General features: G+C 36.9%; 1 protein-coding gene across 6 annotated transcripts in view; it reads right to left on the bottom strand.

Moving 5' to 3' along the window:
* DNM3 (dynamin 3) overlaps positions 1-25572 on the bottom strand; it is a 571744-nt gene that overhangs the window by 154400 nt on the left and 391772 nt on the right. For all 6 annotated transcript variants that reach the window (XM_060133190.1, XM_060133198.1, XM_060133181.1 and 3 more), the window contains one exon: positions 6771-6880. In XM_060133190.1, the coding sequence (XP_059989173.1) occupies positions 6771-6880 (110 nt within the window). The remainder of the gene's footprint in view (positions 1-6770; positions 6881-25572) is intronic.

Here is a 25572-nt window from a genome sequence, read left to right on the forward strand (position 1 = left end):
TAAAATGGACAAATTCTTGGAAAAGTACAATTTTCCAAGACTGAACCAGGAAGAATTAGAAAATATAAACAGACCTAACACAAGTAATGAAATTGAAACTGTAATTAAAAGTATTCCAACAAACAAAAGTCCAGGACCAGATGGCTTCACAGGTGAATTATATCAAACATTTAGGAGAACGGCTAACACATATCCTTCTCAAACTCTTCCAAAAAATTGCAGAGGGAGAAACACTCCCAAATTCATTCCTTGAGGCCACCATCACCATGGTACCAAAACCAGACAAAGATATCACAAAAAAAGAAAATTACACATCAGTATCACTGATGAACATAGATGCAAATATCCTCACCAAAATACCAGCAAACAGAATCCAAGAACATATTAAAAGGATTATACACCATGATCAAGTGGGATTTATCACAGGAATGCAAAGATTCTTCAATATATGCAAGTCAATCAATGTGAGACACCATATTAACAAATTGAAGAATAAAAACCGTATGATCATCTCAATAGGCAGAAAAAGCTTTTGACAAAATTCAACACCCATTTATGGGCAGAGGGAACCTGCCAGAAAATGGAAATAAAGGGAACCTACCTCAACATAATAAAGGCCATATATAACAAACCCACAGCCAACATCATTCACAATGGTGAAAAACTGAAAGCATTTCCACTAAAATCAGGAACAAGACAAGGATGTCCACTCTCTCCACTCTTATTCAACATAGTTTTGGAAGTCCTAGTCATGGCAATCAGAGAAGAAAAATTAACAAAAGGAATACAAATTGGAAAAGTAAGACTGTCGCTGTTTGCAGATGACATGATACTATACATAGAAAATCCTAAAATGCCACCAGAAAACTCCTAGAACTAATCAATGAATTTGGTAAGGTTGCAGGATACAAAATTAATGCACAGAAATCTCTTGCATTCCTATAAAATAACAATGAAATATCAGAAAGAGAAATTAATGAAACAACCACATTTACCATTGCAACAATGGTAAATGTGGTTGTTTCATTAAGAATAAAATACCTAGGAATAAACCTACCCAAGGAGACAAAAGACCTGTATGCAGAAAACTATAAGACACTGATGAAAGAAATTAAAGATGATACAAACAGATGGAGAGATATACCATGTTCTTGGATTAGAAGAATCAAGATTGTGAAAATAACTATATTACCTAAAGCAATCTACAGATTCAGTGCAATCCCTATCAAACTACCAGTGGCATTTTTCACAGAACTAGAACAGAAAATGTCACAATTTGTATGGAAACACAAAAGACCCCGAAGAGCCAAAGCAATCCCGAGAAAGAAAAACAGAGCTGGAGGAATCAGGCTCCCTGACTTCAGACTATACTATAAAACTACAGTAATCAAGACAGTATGGTACTGGCACAAAAACAGAAAGATAGATCAATGGAACAGGATAGAAAGCCCAGAGATAAACCCACACACGTATGGTCACCTAATTTATGACAAAGAAGGCAAGTACCTACAATGGAGCAAAGACAGCCTCTTCAATAAGTGGTGCTGGGAAAACTGGACAGCTACATGCAAAAGAATGAAATTAGAACACTTCCTAACACTATACACAAACACAAACTCAAAATGGATTAAAGACCTGAATGTAAGATCAGACACTATAAAACTCTTAGAAGAAAACATAGGAAAACACTGTTTGACAATGAACCACAGCAAGGTCTTTTATTACCCACCTCCTAGAGAAATGAGAATAAAACCAAAAATAAACAAATGGGACCTAATGAAACTTAAAAGCTTTTGCACAGCAAAGGAAACCTTAAACAAGACGAAAAGACAACCTTCAGACGGGGAGAAAATATTTGCAAATGAAACAATGGACAAAGGATTAATCTCCAAAATATACAAGCAGCTCATGCAACTCAATATCAAAAAAAAATCAACCCAATTAAAAAATGGGGAGAAGACCTAAACAGACATTTCACCAAAGAAGATGTACAACTGGCCAAGAGGCACATGGAAGATTCTCAACTTCACTGATTATTAGAGAAATGCAAATCAAAACTACAATGAGGTATCACCTCATACTGGTCAGAATGGCCATCATCAAAACATCTACAAACAATAAAGGCTGGTGAGGGTGTGGAGAAAAGGGCACCCTCTTGCACTGTTGGTGGGAATGTAAATTGATACAGCCACTATGGAGTATGGAGGTTCCTTAAAAAACTTAAAATAGAATTACCATATGACCCAGCAATCCCACTACTGGGCATATACCCTGAGAAAACCATAATTCAAAAGGACACATGTACCCCAATGTACATTGCAGCACTATTTACAGTAGCCAGGACATGGAAACAACCTAAATGTCCAACGATAGATGAATGGATAAAGAAGATGTGGTACATATATACAATGGAATAGTACTCAGCCATAAAAAGGAACGCAATTGGGTCATTTGTAGAGATGTGGATAGACCTAGAGTCTGTCATACAGAGTGAAATAAACCAGAAAGAGACAAACAAATATTGTATATTAACACATATACGTGGAATCTAGAAAAATGGTACAGATGAACCTATTTGTAGGGCAGGAGTAAAGATGTAGACATAGAGAACGGACATGTGGACACAGTGGGGGAAGGGGAGGGTGGGACAAATTGGGAGATTAGGTTTGACATAAATACACTACCATGTGTAAAACAGATAGCTAGTGGGAACCTGCTGTATAGCACAGGGAGCCCAGCTAGGTGCTCTGTGACGACCTAGATGGGTGGGATGGGGGTGGTGGGAGGGAGGTCCAAGAGGGAGGGGATATAGGTATACATATAGCTGATTCACTTCATTGTACAGCAGAACTAACACAATACTGTAAAGCAATTATACTCTAATAAAAAAGTAAAAAATTAAATAGTTAGAAAAATAATGATTTTTGTGAGATAATTTGAAATGTGAACACTGAATGGACATTGCATAATAAAAAAAAGAAAAGGCAGGGTAAAGAGAAAGACTAAAATAGAATGTTCAAATTAATTCAATAAATCAGTAATAATAATAAAAAATATAAATGGGCTAAACTTACTAGTTAAAAGAAAGATATCTCACATTAGATTAAAAGCAAAGAAACAAATCTGCCTACATGTTATTATAAGAGAAACACTTAATAAAAATACAGGAAGGTTGATGGCAAAAGGAAGTAAAAAAGATAAACCAGGTAAATATTAACCAAAAGAAAGGTAGTGTAGCTATATTAAGATGAGACAAAATAAATTTTAAGGCAAAGAACAATGTTAGAAATAAAGAGAGTTTCCACAAAATGATTTTTTTTAAAAGGTCACCAGGAAGAAACAACAATTCTAAACTTCTAAGAATCTAGTAGATTCTTAGACTGGCCTCAAAATACATAAAGCAAAAACTGACAGACTTCCTAGAATAATCAAGCTCACAATCATGAAGTGTGATTTTTTTAAAACCACTCTATTATAAAGTAAGATTCATTATGGCTTTTATCTGTCTCCTTGCCAACACTCCTCTCTAGAATATAATCTTAAAATGTATCATCTTTCTCTGTTTTATTCAAGATGTATTTTAAGTATATGCCAGTGCCTGGCATGTAACAGCTGCCTAATATATACTTGTTAAGTTTTTTCATTAGTAAAGATTTAAAAAGATAGTAACTATAGAGATTGGATAATATAATTAACAAGTATAATCCAAAGAACTCTCATGGAACCCTATACTCCTAAATCAATACATTCTTCTCAAGCATACATGAAATATTTATGAAATTTCACCATGTGGTAGACCATATTCTCTGACTACAATACAATTAAGTTAGAAACCAACAACAAAACAATAAAATTCCATGCACTATAAAATATAAAACACAGTCCTAAACAACTCAAAGAAAAAAATCATAATGAAGATTATGGAAACAGAAGATCGGAGCAAACAGAACTTAATGATAACAAAGTATTATATTACAAAGTTTGTGGTGAGCAGCAAAAAAATATGTAGAGGGAAATCTATACATTTATATGCATATATAGGAAAAAATAGGATAAAAATTGATGAGCAACACATCTAAATTAAGAAGTTAGAAAAAAAGAGCTACAAAGTAAACACAAAATACAAGTTAGGAAATGAAGAAGGGAGCAGAAATTCTTGAAATAGACAAAATATATACAATTGAGGACCAAAATCAAAATCTGGTTCTCTGGAAATAGATACAACTCTGGAAAGAGTGATCAAGTTAAAAAAAAGTAAGGCTTAATATCAGAAATAAAAAGGGGTCATATTTCACATACAGCAGAGATTTGTAAAAATAGAATGTTAAGAAATACTTGATGCTAATATATGTTAAAATGAACAGAATGACATTTCCTAAAAAATTACATAATTTGTCTAAACTGACTCATGGAGAAAAACAGAAAACCTGAACAAATCTATAATTATTAAATCACTAGTCAAAAGTCTACTTATCAAAACTGTCCACAGGGCTGGATGATTTTACAGGTGAGATCTACCAATCAGTTAACAGTTAATCCCTACCTTACACAAAGTGTTCCAAAGAAAAATAAGAACTTATTTCCACTTCAATTATGAAGCTAACAGAACCTTGATATGAAAACCAGGCAGGGAAAGTACAGAAAAGAACATTTATGGGCCAATTTCACTTTTGAACATAGATGCAAAAGTCTAAATAAAATGCTGGCAAACTTAAGCCAGGAACACATAATAGATAATAAAACATCATAATTTAATTTAGGTTTAATCCCAGGAGATCAAGGATGGTTTACAATAAGAAGGTCTATTAATATATTTCACCACATGAACGGATTAAAGAAGAAAATCACAGAGGCAAAAAAAGCACTTAAAAGAGTTAAACACCCATCCATGATTAAAACAGAAACCTTAGCAACTAGGAACCCAGGGAATCTTCTTTACCTGATATCAGGTACCTTAAGAAAGTGCTTAAAGTCCATAAAGTTGTGAAATAATTTTCCTTAAAATCAGAAACAAAACAAAGATGCCCAATTGTGCTTTAACATTGTACTGGAGGGCCTAGCCAGTACAAAAATAATTGAAAATAATCAAGATTTCAGAGGAAAAGACAAATGGCAAATGTGCCTGTAGATGGGACATTCTTGCACACACAGAGGTCTTGAGAATTGGTTGAAGAGTTCAATACCTTCTGACAAGTCCAGAATTCCAGAATACCTAGATTTTTAGAATCCCAGAGTTTTCTTATATTTGTGTTTTTTGCTGTCTTTAAAATCCATAGTTGTATTTGTCTAAATAGATGCTTTACCGTTGTCTGATTTTTTTACTTTGTACTCAGCCCTTTTATAACCTGAACTTTCTAGGTTGATCAAGGATTCAAATTTAGTTTGACCTCCTGTGTGGTAATCATACTCCCTGCTCTGCATCCAGACAAGAAGGCTGAGCATACCCCTGAAGATTCCTTTAGGACCTCCCATCTCCCCGCTGCTCTGAGGAAGGTATGTAAACAGTACTGAGCTTTGCCCTAGTGGAAGACACTCTACTGCTCTCTCCAGGAAACCTTTTTCTTCTTTATCATTTTCAGTGTCTTTTTACAAGCTGCTCTCAAAAACAATACTAAGTCTTTAATAAAATCCCATCACAGTATCTGGTAGGGAGTTGTATTTAATTTTCTTTTCCCTTGATTCTTTAAATGCTCACTCTTGTGGTTTTTCTAAGTATTTTTGTATAATGAGTCACTCTGAGCAACTGACTGGGAATGTAGGAAGAAGGGCTTTTTTTTTTTTTTTTGATTTACTGTGTGATTGACCCTGGACCAGTCATTGAACCTAATCAAGGAACTTCATTCATTGCTAAATAAAGATAAAAGGCTTTGAGATATGGGTTAAAATTAGATCCTGCCACCTAGAGACTCAGTCTCTTAATAACTGACTCATAGAAATTAATTAGCTTGTTCCTATAACAATTCCATTTGGAAAAGATCTCCTTTATTATTTTTGCCTAGTTGTAGCCTTTTTACATCTATCTATCCAATTCTCTGTTGCCTCCCCATTTGTTTACTTAACTTTACTGCTTAGTTTCAGTGAACAACCATGGCACTCCATGATAATCAGCCCAAAATTCAGGGCTAATTTTGTTATCTTAAGAAAGTCTCTGAGCTACATTTCTAATTTAGGAAATGGTAAGCACAGTACTCTATCTTTTACCTCACAGACAATTGTTACAAAAACCAGGCAGAGTTTTTGCCTGGTTTTTGTAGAGAGTGCTTTGAAAAACTGTAGAGAGTGCTTTGAAAAACTGTAAAGAACAATGTATTTATATTCACATTAACTGAATAATTCTATTCACCAATGCAAGAATTGAGTCATAATACATAGGAGAAGGTCTTAAGTGATATTCATCCATGCTAGACAGAGACTATTAAAAATTATAGCTGAGTAATTTATTTATAAGTATGTAAACAATAAATTCAGGACAAAGAAGACTTTAAAGTAACAAAATGTAATTTAAGAATGGAAGCAGCATGACATGGGTGCCTGCTGGAAAAGCAGGAAATAAATTAATTAATACTTGAAGATCCTCCTTATTCTAAGTTTAAATCTTTTGAATCCACAACCTATGGTAAAAGCTAAAAATACAAAATAAACAAAAGGAAAACTGAAGAGTTGACAAATTTCAAGGTGGGAGCAAAAGAAATCTTGCAAATATGGTCTCTGGATCATGTAGAAATTCAAGGAAAGACAATGTGAAGACAAAAGTTGCTTCATTTCCTTACCTTTGTTCGGTATTAAAGAGTGCAAAGATGTGCTTGCTAGACATAAAGCTTTTTTCCACATCCCGAACTTTCAGGTTGTCCAAGGGAAGCATATACTTCTTTTCTTTTTCCTAGAGAGAGAGAGAGAGAGAGAGAGAGAGAGAGAGAGAGAGAGAAAGAGAGAGAGAATTGGCTTTAATAAAAGATCTTGAAGCATGCCCATAGCAACACATCACCTGAGTTGGTCAACATTTAATTAGAATATTTTGATACCATCACACACTACTTTGATACCAGCTACCAAGGAACAAAAATTATCTGAGATAGGAGACTCCAATGGTTCTCAACACGTGGGTCAGAAGAATGAGGGGAGGGAAAGTGCAGAGGAAGGAAGGGCTCAGGGATGGAGAAAACACATGGTCCTCTATCCTTTCTTCCTCATGTGGGTCCCCTTAGATGTTTTAAAATGTTAGTTTGATATTAAAAATTTAGCCATCTGTTAATATTTAACAAAAATGTTCTGGTCCTAATTCAATGAGAAATGCCAGATGGATTTCATTTCATATTTTATTTGCAGCCTAAGCAGTTTTGATAGCCAGAGCTGGCAAGAGCCTGGAAGCACAAGGACCCTAGTATGAAATACCACCTATAAACTATGATAAAGCACAGAAAATACTTCCTTCCTTTGAGTCTAGAATAAAATGTGGGTCCAGAAAGAAATGATTCCATTAAATTGTCAAACTCTTTGAGAAAAAAAGAACCCATTAGAAGTGAACTAATATTAACTAGAACAAATTCTCTTAAAATTAACAACACTTTAGGAAGAAAATGCACATTTGAGAGGGGAGGTCTGCAAATGGGATCAAACTAATCTTGGTAAAACAAAACATATTGGATGCCAAAGAATTATTAGAAACATTTACTTTTAAGGACTGGCCCAGGGACAATATTATCATATGCATAAATGCCTAACAACCAGTATAATAGTAGAGAGCCGAATACTCAGTTTAAGAAACCTAGTCGATATCTATTACCTGGGGCACTTTTGCACAGTCCTTGTTAAACAGTAGTCCTCTGTATATCTCGGGTGACAGTCCTGAGAAAAACCAGGCCTAGACTCCAGAGGAGGAGAGCATGGAGATCTAGCCATGACTTTTAATAAACAACTATTAATGCCTGTGGGAAATACATGTACCATACAGATATGTTGACATAAGCCTTTTTGTTCCTGAAGCTCCTCCAGCTCTTGCTTGAGAATTGGTCTAGGCTCAGTAGTGTGGGGCAGAACTCTTCCATGCTCCCTAGCCTGCTTGTGGGGACCACACTCTCTGCAGACATCAGAGAGTGTTATTGCAAGAACTATCACTGGATTTGCCACTTCTCACTCCTAAATTAATCAGGGAAAGTTGGGCAGAGCACTTTAGAATAGTGAGGCAGAGAGAAATAGATGACTCAAGAAGTTGAAGGAAGCTGGTTGGAGAACAAAATGGCTGTCCTGGCAGACAAGGTCTTCAAAGAAGAGAGCAAAACAAAACAAAACAAAAACATAAAAGAAACTGAATGGCAGTGAGAGAAGCCCAAGAATAAACATGAAAAAGCAAAGCATTGTAAGAAGATTCCAGTGTTTCTTGTACAAAAATTAACAGTATATTAGCAAACACAAGGATATTCTAAATAGCAAAATACATAATTTACATAAATGAAGCATTATAGTTGGGTCTAACTTGTTTGAAAGACTTGTCAGACTATTTTAGGATAGCATTCTAAGAGGCAAGATCACAGACTGAATGAAAAGCTACCCAATACATAATCAAATGAAAATGTTTGAGACGCAGGGAACATTTTTTTTACTGGTTGTTTTTCAATGCCCTAAATTTAAGCAGCTGGATTTTTTTAATGCATCATCCTATTCAACCTTTTGAAATGATGGATTCGCCTTTAATGGAAAATCTGCATTTCATTGTAAAGATGGAATACAATGTCCTTGGCATGTTTTCTATAGAAGTAGGCTCCCTTTTGTACTGCATTCTTTAGCATATAGTGAAGACCAGAACTCCAGCAACTTTACATCAGATATTAAACACTGGAGAAATACACACATATGCAGACAGAGAAATATTAAAAATGTAGTTTCATTTCCAAAGGACTAAATGTCATTTATCTAAGAGTTTTGAGGACTTATTGCTAAATTATTTCATAATCAAGAGTTATTTTTTTATTTTTCCAGTTTTATTGAGATGTAATTGACATATAACATTGTGTACCTTTAAGGTATACAACATGTTGATTTGATAAACATATACTGCAAAATGATTACTACCATAGCTTTAGCCAATGCCTTTATCATCTCACATAATTACCATTTTTTTTTGTGGTGGGAATATATAAGATCTACTGTCTTGGCATCTTTCAAGTTAAGAATACAGTATTATTAACTATAATCACCATGCTGTACATTAGATTGCTAGAACTTATTTGTCTTGTAAGTGGAAGTTTGTGCCCTCTGACCAATGTCTCCCTATTTTTCCCACACCCCCACCCCTGGTAACCACCATCCTACTCTCCGTTTCTGAGTTTCGCTCTTTAAGATTATACAAATAAGTAATATCCTATATTATTTTCTCTTACTCTGACTTATTTCACTTAGCATAATGCCCTTAAAGTCCACCCATGTTGTTGCAAATGGCAGGATTTCCTTCTTTCTCATGGTTGAATAATATTCCATTGTCTGTGTATACCATATGTGTTTTATCCATTCACCCATCAGCTGTCACTTAGGTTTTTTCCATAACTTGGCTATTGTGAATAATGCTGCAATAAATATGGGAGTGCAGCTATCTCTTCAAGATTCTGTTTTCATTTCTTTGGATATATACCCGGAAGTGGGATTGCTGGATCATAAGGTAGTTCTATTTTTAATTTCTTAAGGAACCTCCATACTATTTTCCATAATTTATATTCCCATTAATAGTACATAAGTGTTCCTTTTCTCCACATTTTTGCCAACACTTGTTATCATGTCTTCTTGATGACAGCCATTCTAACAGGTGTGAGGTGATATCTCCTTGTGGTTTTGATTTGCATTTCCCTGATAATTAGTGATGTTGAATACCTTTTCATGTACTTGTTGGCCATCTGTATGTCTTATTTGGAAAAATGTCTGTACACTACTGTATTTTTTTTTAACATCTTTATTGGAGTATAATTGGAGTTTATATATCCAATTTATTGGAGTATAATTTACAATGGTGTGTTAGTTTCTGCTTTATAACAAAATGAATCAGCTATACATATACATATATCACCATATCTCCTCCCTCTTGCGTCTCCCTCCCACCCTCCCTATCTCACCCCTCTAGGTGGTCACAAAGCACCGAGCTGATCTCTCTGTGCTATGCGGCTGCTTCCCACTAGAAGAGTTTTAAGACTGACAAAAATGGAAGAAAAAGAAGATTCAGACTGATTTGTTTAATTAAAGTTATAAGTCAAATGGAGAATTAAATGAGAGAGCAATGAAATGACATATTGTGGATATTTCTAAAATTCTTGGTGCTTTTGGGAAAGTATGACATTCTGCTAAAAGGACATCTTGAATATGAAATAGCTAAAATAAACAAAAGAAATAGAGGAGGAGAAAGGAAAAACAGAATTATAATTTCCAAAATATAGTGAATCTTAGCACCAGCTTAATTGAGACATTTGCTACATATTCTTTTTAACTCCATTAAACTGCCTAAACATAACGCAGTGTTCAATATGGCAGCCTATGGTAGCTAAGGGGACTACCAAGTATTTGAAATGTAGCGAGTCAAATTGGGATGTGCTTTAAGTGTTAACCTCAAACCAGATTTCAAAGATTTAGTATGAAAAAAAGAATGCAAACTATATCATTAATACTTTTATATGGATTATATGTTGAAATGATAATACTTTGAATATATTGGGGTAAATAAAGTATTATTAAACATAATTTCATCTGTTTATTTTTACTGTTTTGAATGTGGCTGCTAGACAATTTTAAATGGCATACGTGACTCACATTAACTTTCTATTGACAGTGATGAGCCCATGTACCTATCATCACTTTCCTTCCTCTCATCCATTCAATTTTCCTCTTGAAAATTGATAAATACACCTTTCTGCCATCAGGTGTATTTATCATTCTCCCAGTCACCCAGTCTGAAACCTCACTATCATTTATGATGTATTGTCTTCCTTCACCTCCTTTATTACATCAAGACTACGCTGCATTGTGTTTGAAGCATTTGTCAGAACTCCCATTGTTTGACATTCCCACTACATTAATCCAGGTCCCTGGCATCTCACAAGCATGCAGTTATAAATGGCCTCCTTTCTAGTCTTCTAATTCCTCTAACATCACCAGGGAGGGCAATTTTCTTAAACCACCCTGTCAAATTCATTACAGTCCTTCAAAACGTTCATAGCTCTCCATTACTTACGGAAGAAATTCCATGAAACTCCTTAATGTGAAATTGAAAAACACCTACAAATTGGTCCGATCCTTATTTGTCAATATCTCCTTTACTCTTCCATAGGAAGTCTCCATTTCAACCAAAAACACATTTGCCAACAGCCTTTTCCCAGCTTGAGACACCCTGTCAACTTCTCCCTATCATACCAGTTTACTATTTAGAGTCCAGCTCAAGTTTCTATATTCTGTGCAAAAAGTTTTCCCAGGTTTTTAATTGTCTGTCTCTCTGTGTCACTTCCCCATCTCTCTCCTTTCAATTCATACAATAGGTATTGTTTATTCTATTAATTTTTAAATTATAGGCATACCTTGGAGATATTACAGGTTTAGTTCCAGACCACCGCAATAAAGCAAATATCACAATAAAGCAAGTCAAATGATTTTTTTTGGTTTCCCAATGCTATAAAAGTTATGTTTACACTATACGGTAGTCTATTAAATGTGGAATAGCATTATGTCTAAAAAAACAATGTACTTACCTTAATTTAAAAGTACTGTGTTGCTTAAAAACACTAACCATCATCTGACAAGGTAGGGTTGTTACAAAATTTCAATTTGTAAAAAAAACACATTATCTGAGAAGAGCAATAAAGTGAAGCACAATAAAATGAGGTATGCTTGTATACCTTATATGAGACACCCTCATCTTGTAAATGCATTACATTAAAAAAATTTCTGTCAAAGTTGTTCATTTGGAACTCAAAATGTTCAGTAAATTTTATTGTTCAAGTAGGTTACATTTGCAAAGAAAAGAGAAAAATAGAGAATGTTTTTTGTAATATTTGTAAATAAATAAGAAATAGAACTTGATATTTTAAACATTTTACCTTTAGTAGACATTTTGGAGGAAGCATTTGCAAAATTCTAGAGAAAGATTTTTTAATGGAGATTCATAAAGAAATTTCTGTATATTTTCAAAAGCTTCAGAAGCTGATGTCACTCATTCAACACCATTATTTTCTTCATTTTGAAACATGGTACCTTTCCTTTTCTCAATATAAGGTGGTTACCAGCACTATTTGTATGGGAGGCATCAAAGATGACAGGGATTCTTTGTTCAAAGAGAGAGGGAATATGAGAGTGTGTTTTTTCCTTGCACTAACTTGGTAAGAGTTAGAAGAAAGAGGAGAAATAGAATAGGCCGAAAAAGGGAGGCATTAATGTGTGAAAGAGTTTGGTCTGAGGTGGAAGTAACTAAATTATGAGTGGTAAATGCAGAGGAATCAAGTTGGAGGGAGGCGGGAATTAATATATAGCCCCACAGTATGTGTTCACTGACTTTGAAAGGAAACAAAAGGATCAATGAGGGACAGATGTGGGGTCAGCAAGTGCCCAATGATAACCTTTAGCTGGCAGAGCACCATCAATATAACTTGGTTGCTAGAAGGAGCTACAGTGGGTATGAGGAGAGGGTTTGGTGTGTGGAGGAATAGTTCCTGCATATGCAAAGGACTGGAAAGTCTTTCATACAATTGATGACTCATAGGTAGAGAGTTTTATAACTTGGGGAATATTTGAGTGGCCTTGGTTTGATGACTACATTGAATCATTTTATTTCTGCATCATTCTCACTAATAAGGCAACAAAATGTTCAAGGATAAGATCACAAATCCTTCCTCATTTCCACATATACCTAGCATAGTGGTCACTGAAATTTCCATAGCATATATTATAAATATTTGTTGAATTGACTTTAGAATGTCTGATAACCAAAGCCAAATACTGCATAAAAATATTGATAGTCACATATATTTTGAGAATCAAATAAAAATTCTATGGGAAAAAAAACCTGTATAAGATACTTAACTGATTGGCATTGCTTTTGATCATTAAACTTTTATAAAGTTTAGGCTGACTGCTGTGTTTATTTTTACCTATGCCTTTGTTTGTATTGCTTCTACTCGCTAGGAATGCCTCTTCTCAGCAAGAAGGCAAATACTAGTGGCCTTGAAATTTATGTCAAGTGCCACCTCCTCCATGAAGTCTACTCTGATTACAGCAAGTCATAGACCTCTGTATAGCTCTCAAATTTCCCATAATTTTTGTCATAGGCTATATAGAATGCCATTCCTTATTTATGTTCAGTTTTCTTCTTCAAGTAGATTGGAAGCTCCTTGAAGGCAAGGACTGTGTTATGATTCTTTTGTGTTTACATTTAACAGTTATTACACTGCTGCATATACAGATGTTGCTTAGCAAACCTTTGATTGTTGATGATGCATCACAAATAAATACCAAAATGATGGAATTTTACTCTTATGGTGTACCTATACTATTTTTACTATTATGTCTACCTATACTATTATGTTAAAAATGATCTAACCAGATGTGATATGAAAATTTATTTTAAATTCCTCAAAGATTGATTTTGAATTAATTTAAGTGTTTTGCTTAGTATCATATAGTTTATTAAGTGAAATTGTACTAACCTAGACCAACATACTTGATTTGATTAATAAAAAAATCTCATGGCCTAAACATATAAATATACTGTGACAATCCAATATACTTCAAAACAGTACAAAAAACAAAATGCAGCAGATATGCTGCTCTTAAGAGGTAAGAACTGATATAAAGTTTTAAAATTTTTAAAATTAAAAATTGACAGAACATAAAAGAGACTAGATTATAAAAGACAAGAGAAAACTATTTTAAAAAGCCAGTAAAGGCACCAAATATATCTTTGAAATATGTAATAATGATTCCAAATTTATTTTTTAAATATGTGAGATTTGTTATAATTCTTCACTGCCTTGCTCTAACATTTTAAAACATCATGGCAATTTCTCAGGCTAATAAATAATCAGATTAGAAACAGATTCCACGACAGACTAACAGAATATACCATGTTGCTGAGAATAGCTGTGCTTCAGTAGAGCAAAGATTCCTGGTTTTGACCACTCCTCTTCTCATACTCAATAATATTTCATGTGCATTCTCTATTATCACATTTGCCATATTGTATACTCCTAATTTCTTAAATGTCTCTTCTCCTATTGAGAACCTGACATATATTTGTCCTCCCTCAGTGCTGCACCATTCTGCTAGCAATGAATGCGGCATTCGTAGGACACAACAGCACCGATGATGTGTGTCGGGCACAGAGTGGGTACTGCGGTGCCAGCTACAGTAGGAGACAATATGATGAAGCGACCGAGAACCTGGTCCAAAAACAGGGCAGTAGCCCACAGATCAGTCCAAGCTGAAAAAATCCCTCATCCAGGGGCTATAAATGCTTTTGCAGAATCCTGAAAACTCATGAGATACTGTGGGACACTCAATTATTATAATTTGCTTGCTGCTCAAGAGACAATGATGTTGATCAATATTTTTTCTCGGACAATGTTTTCTTTTTTCCTTGACACACTATGACCAGAATGTTTGCAAACAGGGAAACTGCAGACTTTATCCTGGGTTTCTGGGTGGGGATCAGGGCCAAGAAAATTGTGATGCCCTCATAAATTAACATAAACCTTTCATGCTTTAAATAACTGACACAATTATGAAAGCATACATACTCATCATGCTTCCACCCTCACCTCACCTCATTTTCCAAGATGACACTGTATTGCCCTTCAGAGTAAATTCTAATTCTTCAACATACCCACTGCACCAACCACGGGACTCCTGCTTTCCTGGAAGTCAATGTATTTTCACTTTCCACACAGAACACATCCAATCATATCTTGTCTTCATCTATACTGTTTCCTCCACTAGAAATACTGCTGCCTATTTGCCACTCTGTTTCTCTCCCCTCAAAATTCCTGCAAAAGATTACTCCATCTAGCTCAATGTACTTTTTTTCTTCAAGTATTATAGGTCTCATTTTTCTGTCTTCTTTTCCTTCCCCACCCTATTTGTAGACATATTATTTTCAAATCAGTGGGATCCTTTAAAAAAATTCTGACACTGAAGCCCATTACATTAAGTAGATTAAAAAGTGTAGGTCCTCAATTGAAGCAGGAGTGGGGATATGAGAAACCTGCCCATTAAGACTCATCCTCTCGCCCTAAGAAATGCAGCTGCAATGACTAAGGACTCTAGTACACAGGCCTGGATCTCCGGATCCCTCTTCCAGAGTCTGGTTCACCTACTAGTCTTATTCTCCAGATGTTCCCACAGTGCCAGGGCTCTGCTCTCACTTCCAGTCTGCCTGGAACTTGATTCGTCTCACCCCTTTAAGTCCACTACACCAAGCAGCTCCATGTAGCTCCCTGTGATTTCTAACTGAGCAAACAGCATCTCTGAGAACCATGGATACAATCTAGCAAATCCTTCCAGTTCAAACCACTCCTGCCATGCTCTGCCTGCCTGATTGGGCACTTTGATGTGCCCACCAAAAACTCACCCAAGTATGCAGTGCTCCTGAACCACCACAAGTTCCTGCTATGGCCAGGCATGGCACGCAGGCCTCCTGTACCATTTCCGGGATTCCTCCCACCCAAGTCTGATCCCTTGACAGAACCTGTGTGCTTGGTTTGTACTACATTACTTTGTACTTTTGTCTTATTTTCTAAGTGTCCAAATGTTTCATCTAAGTGTGTGTATGTTCTGCCTTTCCAACTACCAGGTAAACTCCTAAGGGAAAGAGTGAACCCATTACTATTATTACCTTTTTAAATTGTTTTTGTTATTCGATGTATCTTGCTCCCTTGCTACACTATAACTATATCCTGACTTCCCCATCAAAGCATCAAGTCTTTGAGGGAAGCAACTGCTTCCTTCTTACTTTTGGTTGCATAGTTGACATTCTACAAAGTGTTGAATGCACATATGCCTGAGTTCCCTCATAGGCTGGCATGGTGCTTTGCCTAGATTAAGGACTCAGAGATGATGACTGACTTATAAAATAATCAAAATATCAAAGAAAAAAGAGCCTATAAAAATATTGAGAATACCAGATTACTAGTTCCACATGCTGTTGAAAACTAAAATCTGGTGTTTATTGCTATTAAAAAGTTATAACTATAGAGATGTACAAGTATGAAACTCATAAACTACCCATCTTTTTAGTTGGGTTTTAATACCCTGCTTTAATCAGAATTACATTTTGAGTAGTAAATAGCATCTGTGAGCCAGCACATTGCTAGTAAATAGTACTTCTTTAGATTTTCCTCTTGGGCACTGAAGAAACTGTCTATGTGTGCCTTTGATGGGCTGTCCTAGTAGGCCCAAGAAAACTCCATGGTTTATATATGCTATTGGCTTCATGGCTACCCCCTCTGCACTCACTCAGATCCTTAAATGGAGCTACACACTGGCATATCTCTACTGGGTAAGGGAAATACAGTCACACTTGTCATTACCCAACTGGAGACACTGCTTTTTTCCTGGCTCCTTCTCTCTCTTCAGAGTCCAGTTAAATCTCCACCTCCTCCAGGAAGCCTGTCTGGCCATAAGAGCCCACTGGAGGGCTCCCTCCTCCCTTCTCATGGCATTCTTGGGCAATACCACTTTTTTTTTTTTCATTTAGTATATATATATTGCCCTATAATTTCAGGTACATCTGATACCCTCAAAATGTGGACTGCTCTTACCCCCGATTAAAAAGGTACTTTTATAATTTGAAAGTGAGAACATTAATGATTTTATTCTTAAATGTTTATATTTAATCTATATTAATCCTTATATTTAAAGCAATATTCATGAATATTTGTACATACACTGACAATGTAAAAGACAGATATAATAAATGCACTAAAGAATAAATGTAAAGGACGTAATGGTTAAGCATGGTAGATTGATTGCATGCATATATAGCCTTTCCCTCCTCCAAACCCACTATATAACAGTAAAGGAATAAACAGATATTGATTCACAAGGACAAAGAAAATGGGAGGGGAGAAAACAGTGGACAAGAGATTTCCCAAAAGCTTTAGAAGAGAGAAAGCAGACAGAGGAGCATTCATTAACTTAGCATACAGATAGGAGTTATCACCTCCTAACACCTACACGGAGAGAGAATGGAGGAGAAGCCACCCCACTTGGGTCCTGTCTTCCCCTTGGAGGCACCTGGTACCTCACATGAAGGGATACAGTTGTGGGAGTTGTGGGAGTGAAAGGGCAGGATCAGATACAGCCATACACAGAAGTACACAGAGCAACTGATGACTTCCCTCTAAATATGGCAGCCCATTCCTTAAACCCAGCAGGAGACCAGAGGCTTTTCCCTAGAGAAAAGATTATACAAAAGAAGTTTTGGACCCAGATATACCAGGCAGGGTGGACAGCAAACATGGGTTAAAAACAAGAGAACTTAGTGAAAGTCTTTATACTGAAATGGTATCCCTCAGCCCCCTTTCCTGCCCTTCCGGACCCAGAATGCCAGCAACCAGATGGATTTCTATTCCTCTGTCAGGCAGGATATTGGACTGTTGTTCTCTGGGAAGCTAAAAAGATTCAGAGAAAATGCCCCATATCCTAACATTTCAAGAAAAAAGCCAGCTTTCTACCTGATCGCCTTACAAGGAGATCCTATATTTCGCAAGCCTCACTCACACATAGAATTTCCAAGTAGCTGAGTGGCACAGAATTACCATAGATTATATATATCACAGCTATTAACTGAAGTGGATTCTGAGGATGGACTATCTCAACACCCATTCCAACCTCCTTGTGACGTTTGAGTTCAATTCAAAACTCCCCTTCCCTTCCCAATCTTGCTCTTACAGTGAGGGCTCCAGATGAGACATAGTTTCAGCCAATCTGATGTGCTCATGCCAGACTTTGATTCAGAAGTGAGTCACACTGAAAAGAGACAGAGGATGTGGCACCTGTTTTGTTGGCCTGGATCATGGCAGAGGTGCTATGGCTCTGAATCCAGAGGCTATATAATATAGGGTGGCTTCCTGATTGTGTTGCCTCCGGATTGGTGGAGGAAACAGCTCCCTGGCAACCCAGGTTCTGAAATTTAATTTGCAGAACCATTCCTGGAAACTCAGCCTATTGCTGTAATTTTTCCCTCCTAAAGCTTCTTTGAACAGTATATCTCCCTTAATTAACGTTTTGCTACTTAAAGTAGCTAGAGTAGATTCTGTTGTTGATAATTAAGAACTCTGAAAATACAGTAACAATATCTAGTCATCATGTACTATTATGTCTTAGCAAAAATGAATATCCAGTAAAGTAGAAGAATAAACATTTCCCATTTTAATAGTCGTTTTAAAAAAACTACATGAACTGATTATTAGCAAGTATGTGAATGTGAACGTGAGTGTGAGTGTGTATGAGTGAGAGAGAGAGAGCGAGAAAGCTATGCAGTTATGAATTTCCAGGGCTTTTCACTCAAGGAAAGAGTCTTTAGCTAGGAAAAATTATATACATAGGAGAAATAACCTGTATGAGAAATTTTGAATTGAAAATTCAGGGGGTAGGTGACAGCATTTGAGCAGATTTATAAGAAACAAAATAAGGCAAATGATGTGAATAAAACAGAAAGAAAAATTCCTGGTGGCATGTATATTCATAAACTATTACCAACTACCTCTATAATCACAGTGAACTTCATGAGTTAAATTTTCTCTACTAGTAAGCTAAGTATAGGGACTTTACTTAGCATGGCAAAACATACTGCAAGCACTTTAAAATTAGCATATTTCAAATGTTTAATGGTCTCATTTCTTCACTTCTTTCTGTGTTCCAAGGCATCACAATTTATATTTTTTTAAAAGAGAAAGTTTCAAGTTTGGAATGGTGATTAGTTTACATGAAAAGGTATGTGATATAATACAAATTCCTGGTGGTAATATCCCTCAATTTTGACTTCTGTGGCTGCACATTAAATTACAAAGTGAATTTAAGAGATCCCACAAACTCTGAAATTATGCTTACTTTGTAACGCTTTCAAGTGCATATTAATCGTACAAAATTCTACATGCATAGTCCTTTGAGTATAATTGTATTAAATAAAAGTGTTATTTTGGCTAAATGCACCATACATTTGTAAAAGTTCAACTCAATAAAAGTAACTTGTTTACGAATTCAGCATAATTTTTACTTATTTTAGAAAAGTGGGTGTCAGGAAGGCATGTACAAATAAAATCCTCTGACAATTCCCAGAACTCAGTAGATGAACGGTTTAAATTTTACTCCCATCATTTGTCACCAAGCTTCAGACAAAAATCAAGGCTCAATTTTTCCCTCTCTCCCCTATCATTTCAGCAAAGCAACATTCAAAAAGAGGCAGCGCTAAGGAAAAAAGCAACAGGACTGAGCATTCAACCAAACCAGTGAGCTTTTCTGAAGTCCTTTGAATTGACCATTAAGCTACCCCTCCCACTCCTCTGCTGATATTAACATAATTCAATGAGGTTCCTTCTGAAAGGGAAACAACTGTTTGAAAAGGAGACCTGAGTATCATGCCCTCTGTACTTTACTGAGAGCCCTTCTCCCTGTGTTCCAGGGAGTGTAGGCTCAAGATGGGAACAGGGAAAAAGGGGGCCCTTCCATGTGCCTTCTGAGATGCAGCCCTGGACTTAAAATGACATTTGGCTGGATTGCTCTGAGCACAGCTGGTGGCCTGTGTACTGCTATTGGCTCAAACACATGTCCACCCAGAAACAAGCTTTGGACAAGGGAAAAAGAAGTGGAATAGTTCTTCTCCATCAATCCTAATCCTAGCTTGCCCACTGCTTTCTTGGGGAAGGGTGATGAAGAACAAAAGTAGCACAGAGAAACAGAAAGGAGCAGGTGGGGGGAAGACAGAGAAAGGGAGAGTGAAGTGACCTGTAGAAGGAACCAAAAGAAACCAAAAGCTACCTAAGCTAGAAGTGCTTTCTGCTTTCACTGCATGCACAGGTGGCCCTATCCCCAGTCTCTGAGAAACAACGACCAGTGAGTCAAGGACAAGGACACACATGGTTTGGAATTAAGACGCAGGGGTTCACATATGAGCTCTGACACTAGCCATGTGAACCCAGGCAAATTACTTGATTTCTCTAAGCCTTATTTTACCTCTATATAGAGGTGATAATTCTTGCTTCATAGGGGGTGTGATGATTAAATGAGATCATGCAGAGGTCTGTGCATTTAGGGATTCCTAATGTTTGTTTACCTTTCCTTGGGGACAGTTTATTAGCCATCATCTTCCCATCAATAAAAACAGAAGGTGGGTGTTTCTTCAACATACTTACAATAGTAAGCTTTTACACTTGTAAGCTATAGAACTATGAGGGAAATGAGTTAATTACATGCCCAGTAGATAAACACACATTAAACACTGTATTTATCACATGAACAATATCAAGCCAGGAGGGTGACAAGCAGTGAAACAATATCAACAACTTTCAACTCTGCGTTCTTATTCAAGCAAGGTTTGTAAGAAACCCAGAACTGTCGGACTATGTCCATATCCAGAGAGAGGAAATGTGACTACAGGCTAAAGGGTGATACTAATTCCCCTCCTTCACTCCCACAATGGATTGTACCAAATAGATCAAGGAAATTACTTGGAGGGAGTGCAAGTTCTGAAGGAAATACAAAAATGAAATTCAATATTGAAGAATCATCTACTTTTTATTACAGATATATTATGATACTTTAAAAAAAATAAGCAGGAGTCTCAAGACTGACTAGGAAACTAAAAAGTAGGAAAGGCTTGTTTTCTTTCTCCAAACATCTTCCATTTAGGCAGTTTCTCTTCTCTGTGGATTCCACACCAAGATGGCCTGGGCTGGCTGCTTTGCTGCTGCCTAGTTTGTAAATTTCTCCCTCTGCTATGTCCCAAGAAAGATCCCCCTCTCACTCCATTTGTCCTGTATATTACCAACTAGATTTTAAAAGTCAAGAGTGGGGAAATCTGTTTATCTCTGTAGATCGCTGATACTAGTAGATACTTAATACACGCTGATTTATGATGATATCAAACTCACCTCTACTCTGCCTCCTTCTGCTAGGCTTTGTTTCATGCACAATTACATTTATAATAAATTAATGTCACTAGAAAATCAATTGCTATTAATTATTCTTCCCAGGAAATATTTTTTTTAGAAATGTTTTTTAAAGATTTTTTTGATGTGGACCATTTTTAAAGTCTTTATTAAATTTGTTACAATATTGCTTCCGTTTTATGTTCTGGGTTTTTTTTTTTTTTTGGCCACGAGGCATGTGGGACCTTAGCTCCCAACTCAGGGATGGAAGGGCACCGCCTGCATTGGAAGGCAAAGTCTGAACAACTGGACCCCCAGGGAAGTCCCTCCCAGGTAATATTTTTGCATTTAAATTGGGTACTTCAATCCTTTCACCTGAAAGGACTGAGTCATTCAAGTGCTTTGGCCACCTGGTAGGCCTGAGATCCTTGGGTTGCCCTTAAATCATCCCAGTATGTACCTGCCTAGTCCAAGCCTGGACCAGAAAACCCTGACTGCTTCTCCATATCTTAAAGCAGTATGCTTAGAGTAGTGTTTCTGCAATTAGAGTCTCCTGACTCCCAGAGTCTATGAGGTCTTGTGAGAATTAAAACAAATTTTGTGTTGGTATTTAATAAAACTAGTATAAAGGATTTTCTGAAATGCCACTCTATAAGTGAACACTGACATTCAGTTTCAGTGCCCATGTTTGTGTATGCACTGAGTAAGAGTGCTTTGCAGAACACTGATGAAAAAAAGAGCAGAGACAGATGTCAATATACCAGTTACGTATTTTCCTCTAATGACATCACAGTACCATGGGTGGATGGAAGTTTCATTCCAACAGGATAAAAGTGGCAGGAGGATGGTGGGGTCATACAGCACAGAGTATGCCAATCTCAAAATACACTATGCCTGGCAGCCAGAACACATTCCTGTTGACTAGCTAAAGACATTTCCTAAAAGGACATCATCTCTCCCATTAATGTTGTTGATCAAGCGAAGTTTTTTGGTAATATAGTTCTGTTTGAATTTGACTTTCTTTGCTTTTTTAAAGTAGAATGATAAGCATAAGGTACTTATATATTTGTAGATATTTAAAATAAAATAATTTTGTGTTCATACATAAATAATATTACAAACAAAAATAGTTTGCCTATGTTTATAACTGATGAGAATTCTTTTCTTTAAAGGGTGTTTGGACATTACCCAAGTTTCAGAAACACTGATTTAGGGAAAGTGTATTTGGAATTCTCTTAAAAGGGTCGACATGGTCAAAACAGGTACAAACAAATGAGCCTGACTTATAAATAACTTGGAGCATAGCTTAGGAATTGCTTTAATTTCTAATTGCCCTCAGCAGGACCAGGAGAAAAAACACTCTGGCCCTCAGAACCTGGGAGGCCCAGCCTTGGCTGGAGCATACATTGAGGGCCCTTGGGGGGACTGTTTTCCTGCTCTGCACTTAACTTTCACTATATGTAAAGCAGGGATAATAATACACAAACTCAATCCTTAAATTGAAAAATGAAAACAAATAAACTTAATGTTATGGGAACAAAGAGGCAATAGATGAAAAAAGCATTTTCATCTTTTGAGAAAAAGAAGGTACTATTTAAAAGAGTAACTCTTGAAAATATCTCAATAATATGTGTCTAATTCATACTGACATGTGTAATTGAACCTATGTTTAATTTTTGCTGCAAATTATCTGCTTCCTTTAAGAAGCCGGGTTGGTAAAATGCTGAGTTGTATGGTTCAAAAATAGAGTTGTGGAAGAATTAGGGATACCTGGGAAAGACAAAATAAGGTTGGGCCCTTAACAAAAGAAGAATGGGTGAATCAAAGGAAGAGAAAGGGAGAACACAGCAGAAAAAGGTGGTGCTAAGGGTAAGAAAAGACATCATCAAGAAGCTTGTAGAAAGTAACAGAAGTAAGTGGGGGTTATGGAGATTTTCACACCTAGACCTCATTAATAACATAGAAAAAGTTTTACACAGACAGGACCAGACAAATAAAGACCCACAGCAACCCAAAGAGAGATAAACAACATAAATACAAATACTGAGTTTTCTTTTTTTTTTTTGCGGTACGCGGGCCTCTCACTGCTGCGGTCTCTGCCGTTGCGGAGCACAGGCTCCGGACGCGCAGGCTCAGCGGCCATGGCTCACGGGCCCAGCCGCTCCGCGGCATGTGGGATCTTCCCGGACCGGGGCACAAACCCGTGTCCCCTGCATCGGCAGGCGGACTCTCAACCACTGCGCCACCAGGGAAGCCCCAAATACTGAGTTTTATCCAACTTTAGATGACAGTGTGTCATCCTCTTTTCTGCCCCATGCTCCTCACCCCCCTCCTCCCACTCGTCCTCCTTTTCTTACTCTTGCTAAACTTAAATACTTACTGAGTTATTTACAATTAGATTTAATGGTTACTTATAAGTTTAATTACTCTTTTATTATTCAGAATAATTATATTTCAATATATAAAAAGATAAATCTCACATCCCTTATTTTAACTGTGTTAACATATTTAAAATAAAATTTGAGTGATGAAAACTATATTGCTTTTCTAAAAATACCAGGATCCTCACCTCCCCCCCACAAAAAAAAAGAAAAAAAGCAACCTCAGTTCTTTAAGTATAACAGAAAAGTTGCAAGACATTATTTTTTTATAGGTTCATCACAGAAGCCTTCCTTGACATGGGAAGTGATATGTATGATTTAAAAGATCATTTGGTCACTTTGTGGAGTGTGAATTAGGGAGGGCCAAGAGTAGGAGCAGGAAACCAAATAGGAGACTAATGCAGTAGTGCAGGAAAGAGACAGTGGTCTTTACAGCTAGGATAGCGATGGAAGAGAGAAGTGACTGGGTTTGGGAAAAGGTTTTAGAGGAGAGCAGTTCTTGGCAAACTACAGCCCAGAGGGCTAAATCTGCCCTTAGCTTATGTTCATGAGGCCCTAATAGCTAAGAATGATTTTTACTATGTTAAATGGTTATGAAAAAATGAAAGAGAAGAAAAATACGTGACAGAAAACACATGTGGCATACAAAGCCTAAAATATATACTATCTGCCTCTTACAGACAAGGTTTGACAGTCCCTGGAGTACAGTCAGCAAATCTTGAACCTGAATCAGATAGAAAGAAGAATGAAGTAAAGATAGGAATGAAGGAAAGCACCTCTGTTTTTAGCTTGAGCAGATGGGTGACGGACACACCCTCTCCACTGCAGTCAATCACACCCTCCTGGCTGCCTCCACTTTATCTTCTACATGTCTTTGTTGTTGTACTTCTTTCACTATCATATTTATTTACTTATCTGTCTGCCTCCCCTCCTTGGCAGTGACTTATTTAAGTAACTCTAATTTTTCTCAGTATTTACAAGACCCAGATTTGTAGAAGACACATGTTCCATAATTACCGAATTTAACTGATACATTAGCTTCATTTTCAGTAGTGCTAATAACATAAACTTCTTAACTAATAAAAAATTACAATCGGTTTTTTTAGTGTGTAAGAGTTTATAAACCATTTTTGCAACCTCTTCGTTCCTTACTACAACATTACACATTGGTATTACAGTAGGCCTCAATGATAAGTTCTCCTTACAAAAAATTATATTTTATATTTATTTACTTATATTTAAAATTTTAAGAACTATAACCATCTTTTAATGTGAATTAAAATCCATCACTTTGGAAGGAATGATTAGAAAAAGGACAGGCTGAAAAAAAACTTAGTGATGGAGTATTATGAAAAATAAAGGGGTGACTCCCTCTTGCGAGAACACCGGAATTACAACTAACTGCTGAACAATCATGGACAGAAAGACACTGGAACCCACCAAAAAAGACACCCCACATCCAAAGACAAAGGAGAAGCCACAATGAGACGGTAGGAGGGGCGCAATCACATAAAATCAAATCCCATAACTGCTGGGTGGGTGACTCACAAACTGGAGAACACTTACACCACAGAAGTCCACCCACTGGAGTGAAGGTTCTGAGCCCCACGTCAGGCTTCCGAACCTGGGGATCTGGCAACGGGAGGAGGAATTCCTAGAGAATCAGACTTTGAAGGCTAGCGGGATTTGATTGCAGGACTTTGACAGGACTGGGGGAAACAGAGACTCCACTCTTGGGGGGCAAACACAAAGTACTATGCGCATAGGGACCCAGGGGAAGGAGCAGTGACCCCATAGAGACTGAATCAGACCTACCTGCTAGTGTTGGAGGGTCTCCTGCAGAGTTGAGGGGTGGCTCTGTCTCACCGTGAGGACAAGGACACTGGCAGCAGAAGTTCTGGGAAGTACTCCTTGGCATGAGCCCTCCCAGAGTCTGCCATTAGCCCCACCAAAGAGCCCGGGTAGGCTCCAGTGTTGGGTTGCCTCAGGCCAAACAACCAACAGGGAGGGAACCCAGCCCCACTCATCAGCAGACAAGTGGATTAAAGTTTTACTGAGCTCTGCCCACCAGAGCAACAGCCAGC

The sequence above is a fragment of the Lagenorhynchus albirostris genome, chromosome 2 (assembly GCF_949774975.1).
Source record: "Lagenorhynchus albirostris chromosome 2, mLagAlb1.1, whole genome shotgun sequence".
NCBI classification, from domain to species: Eukaryota; Metazoa; Chordata; class Mammalia; order Artiodactyla; family Delphinidae; genus Lagenorhynchus; species Lagenorhynchus albirostris.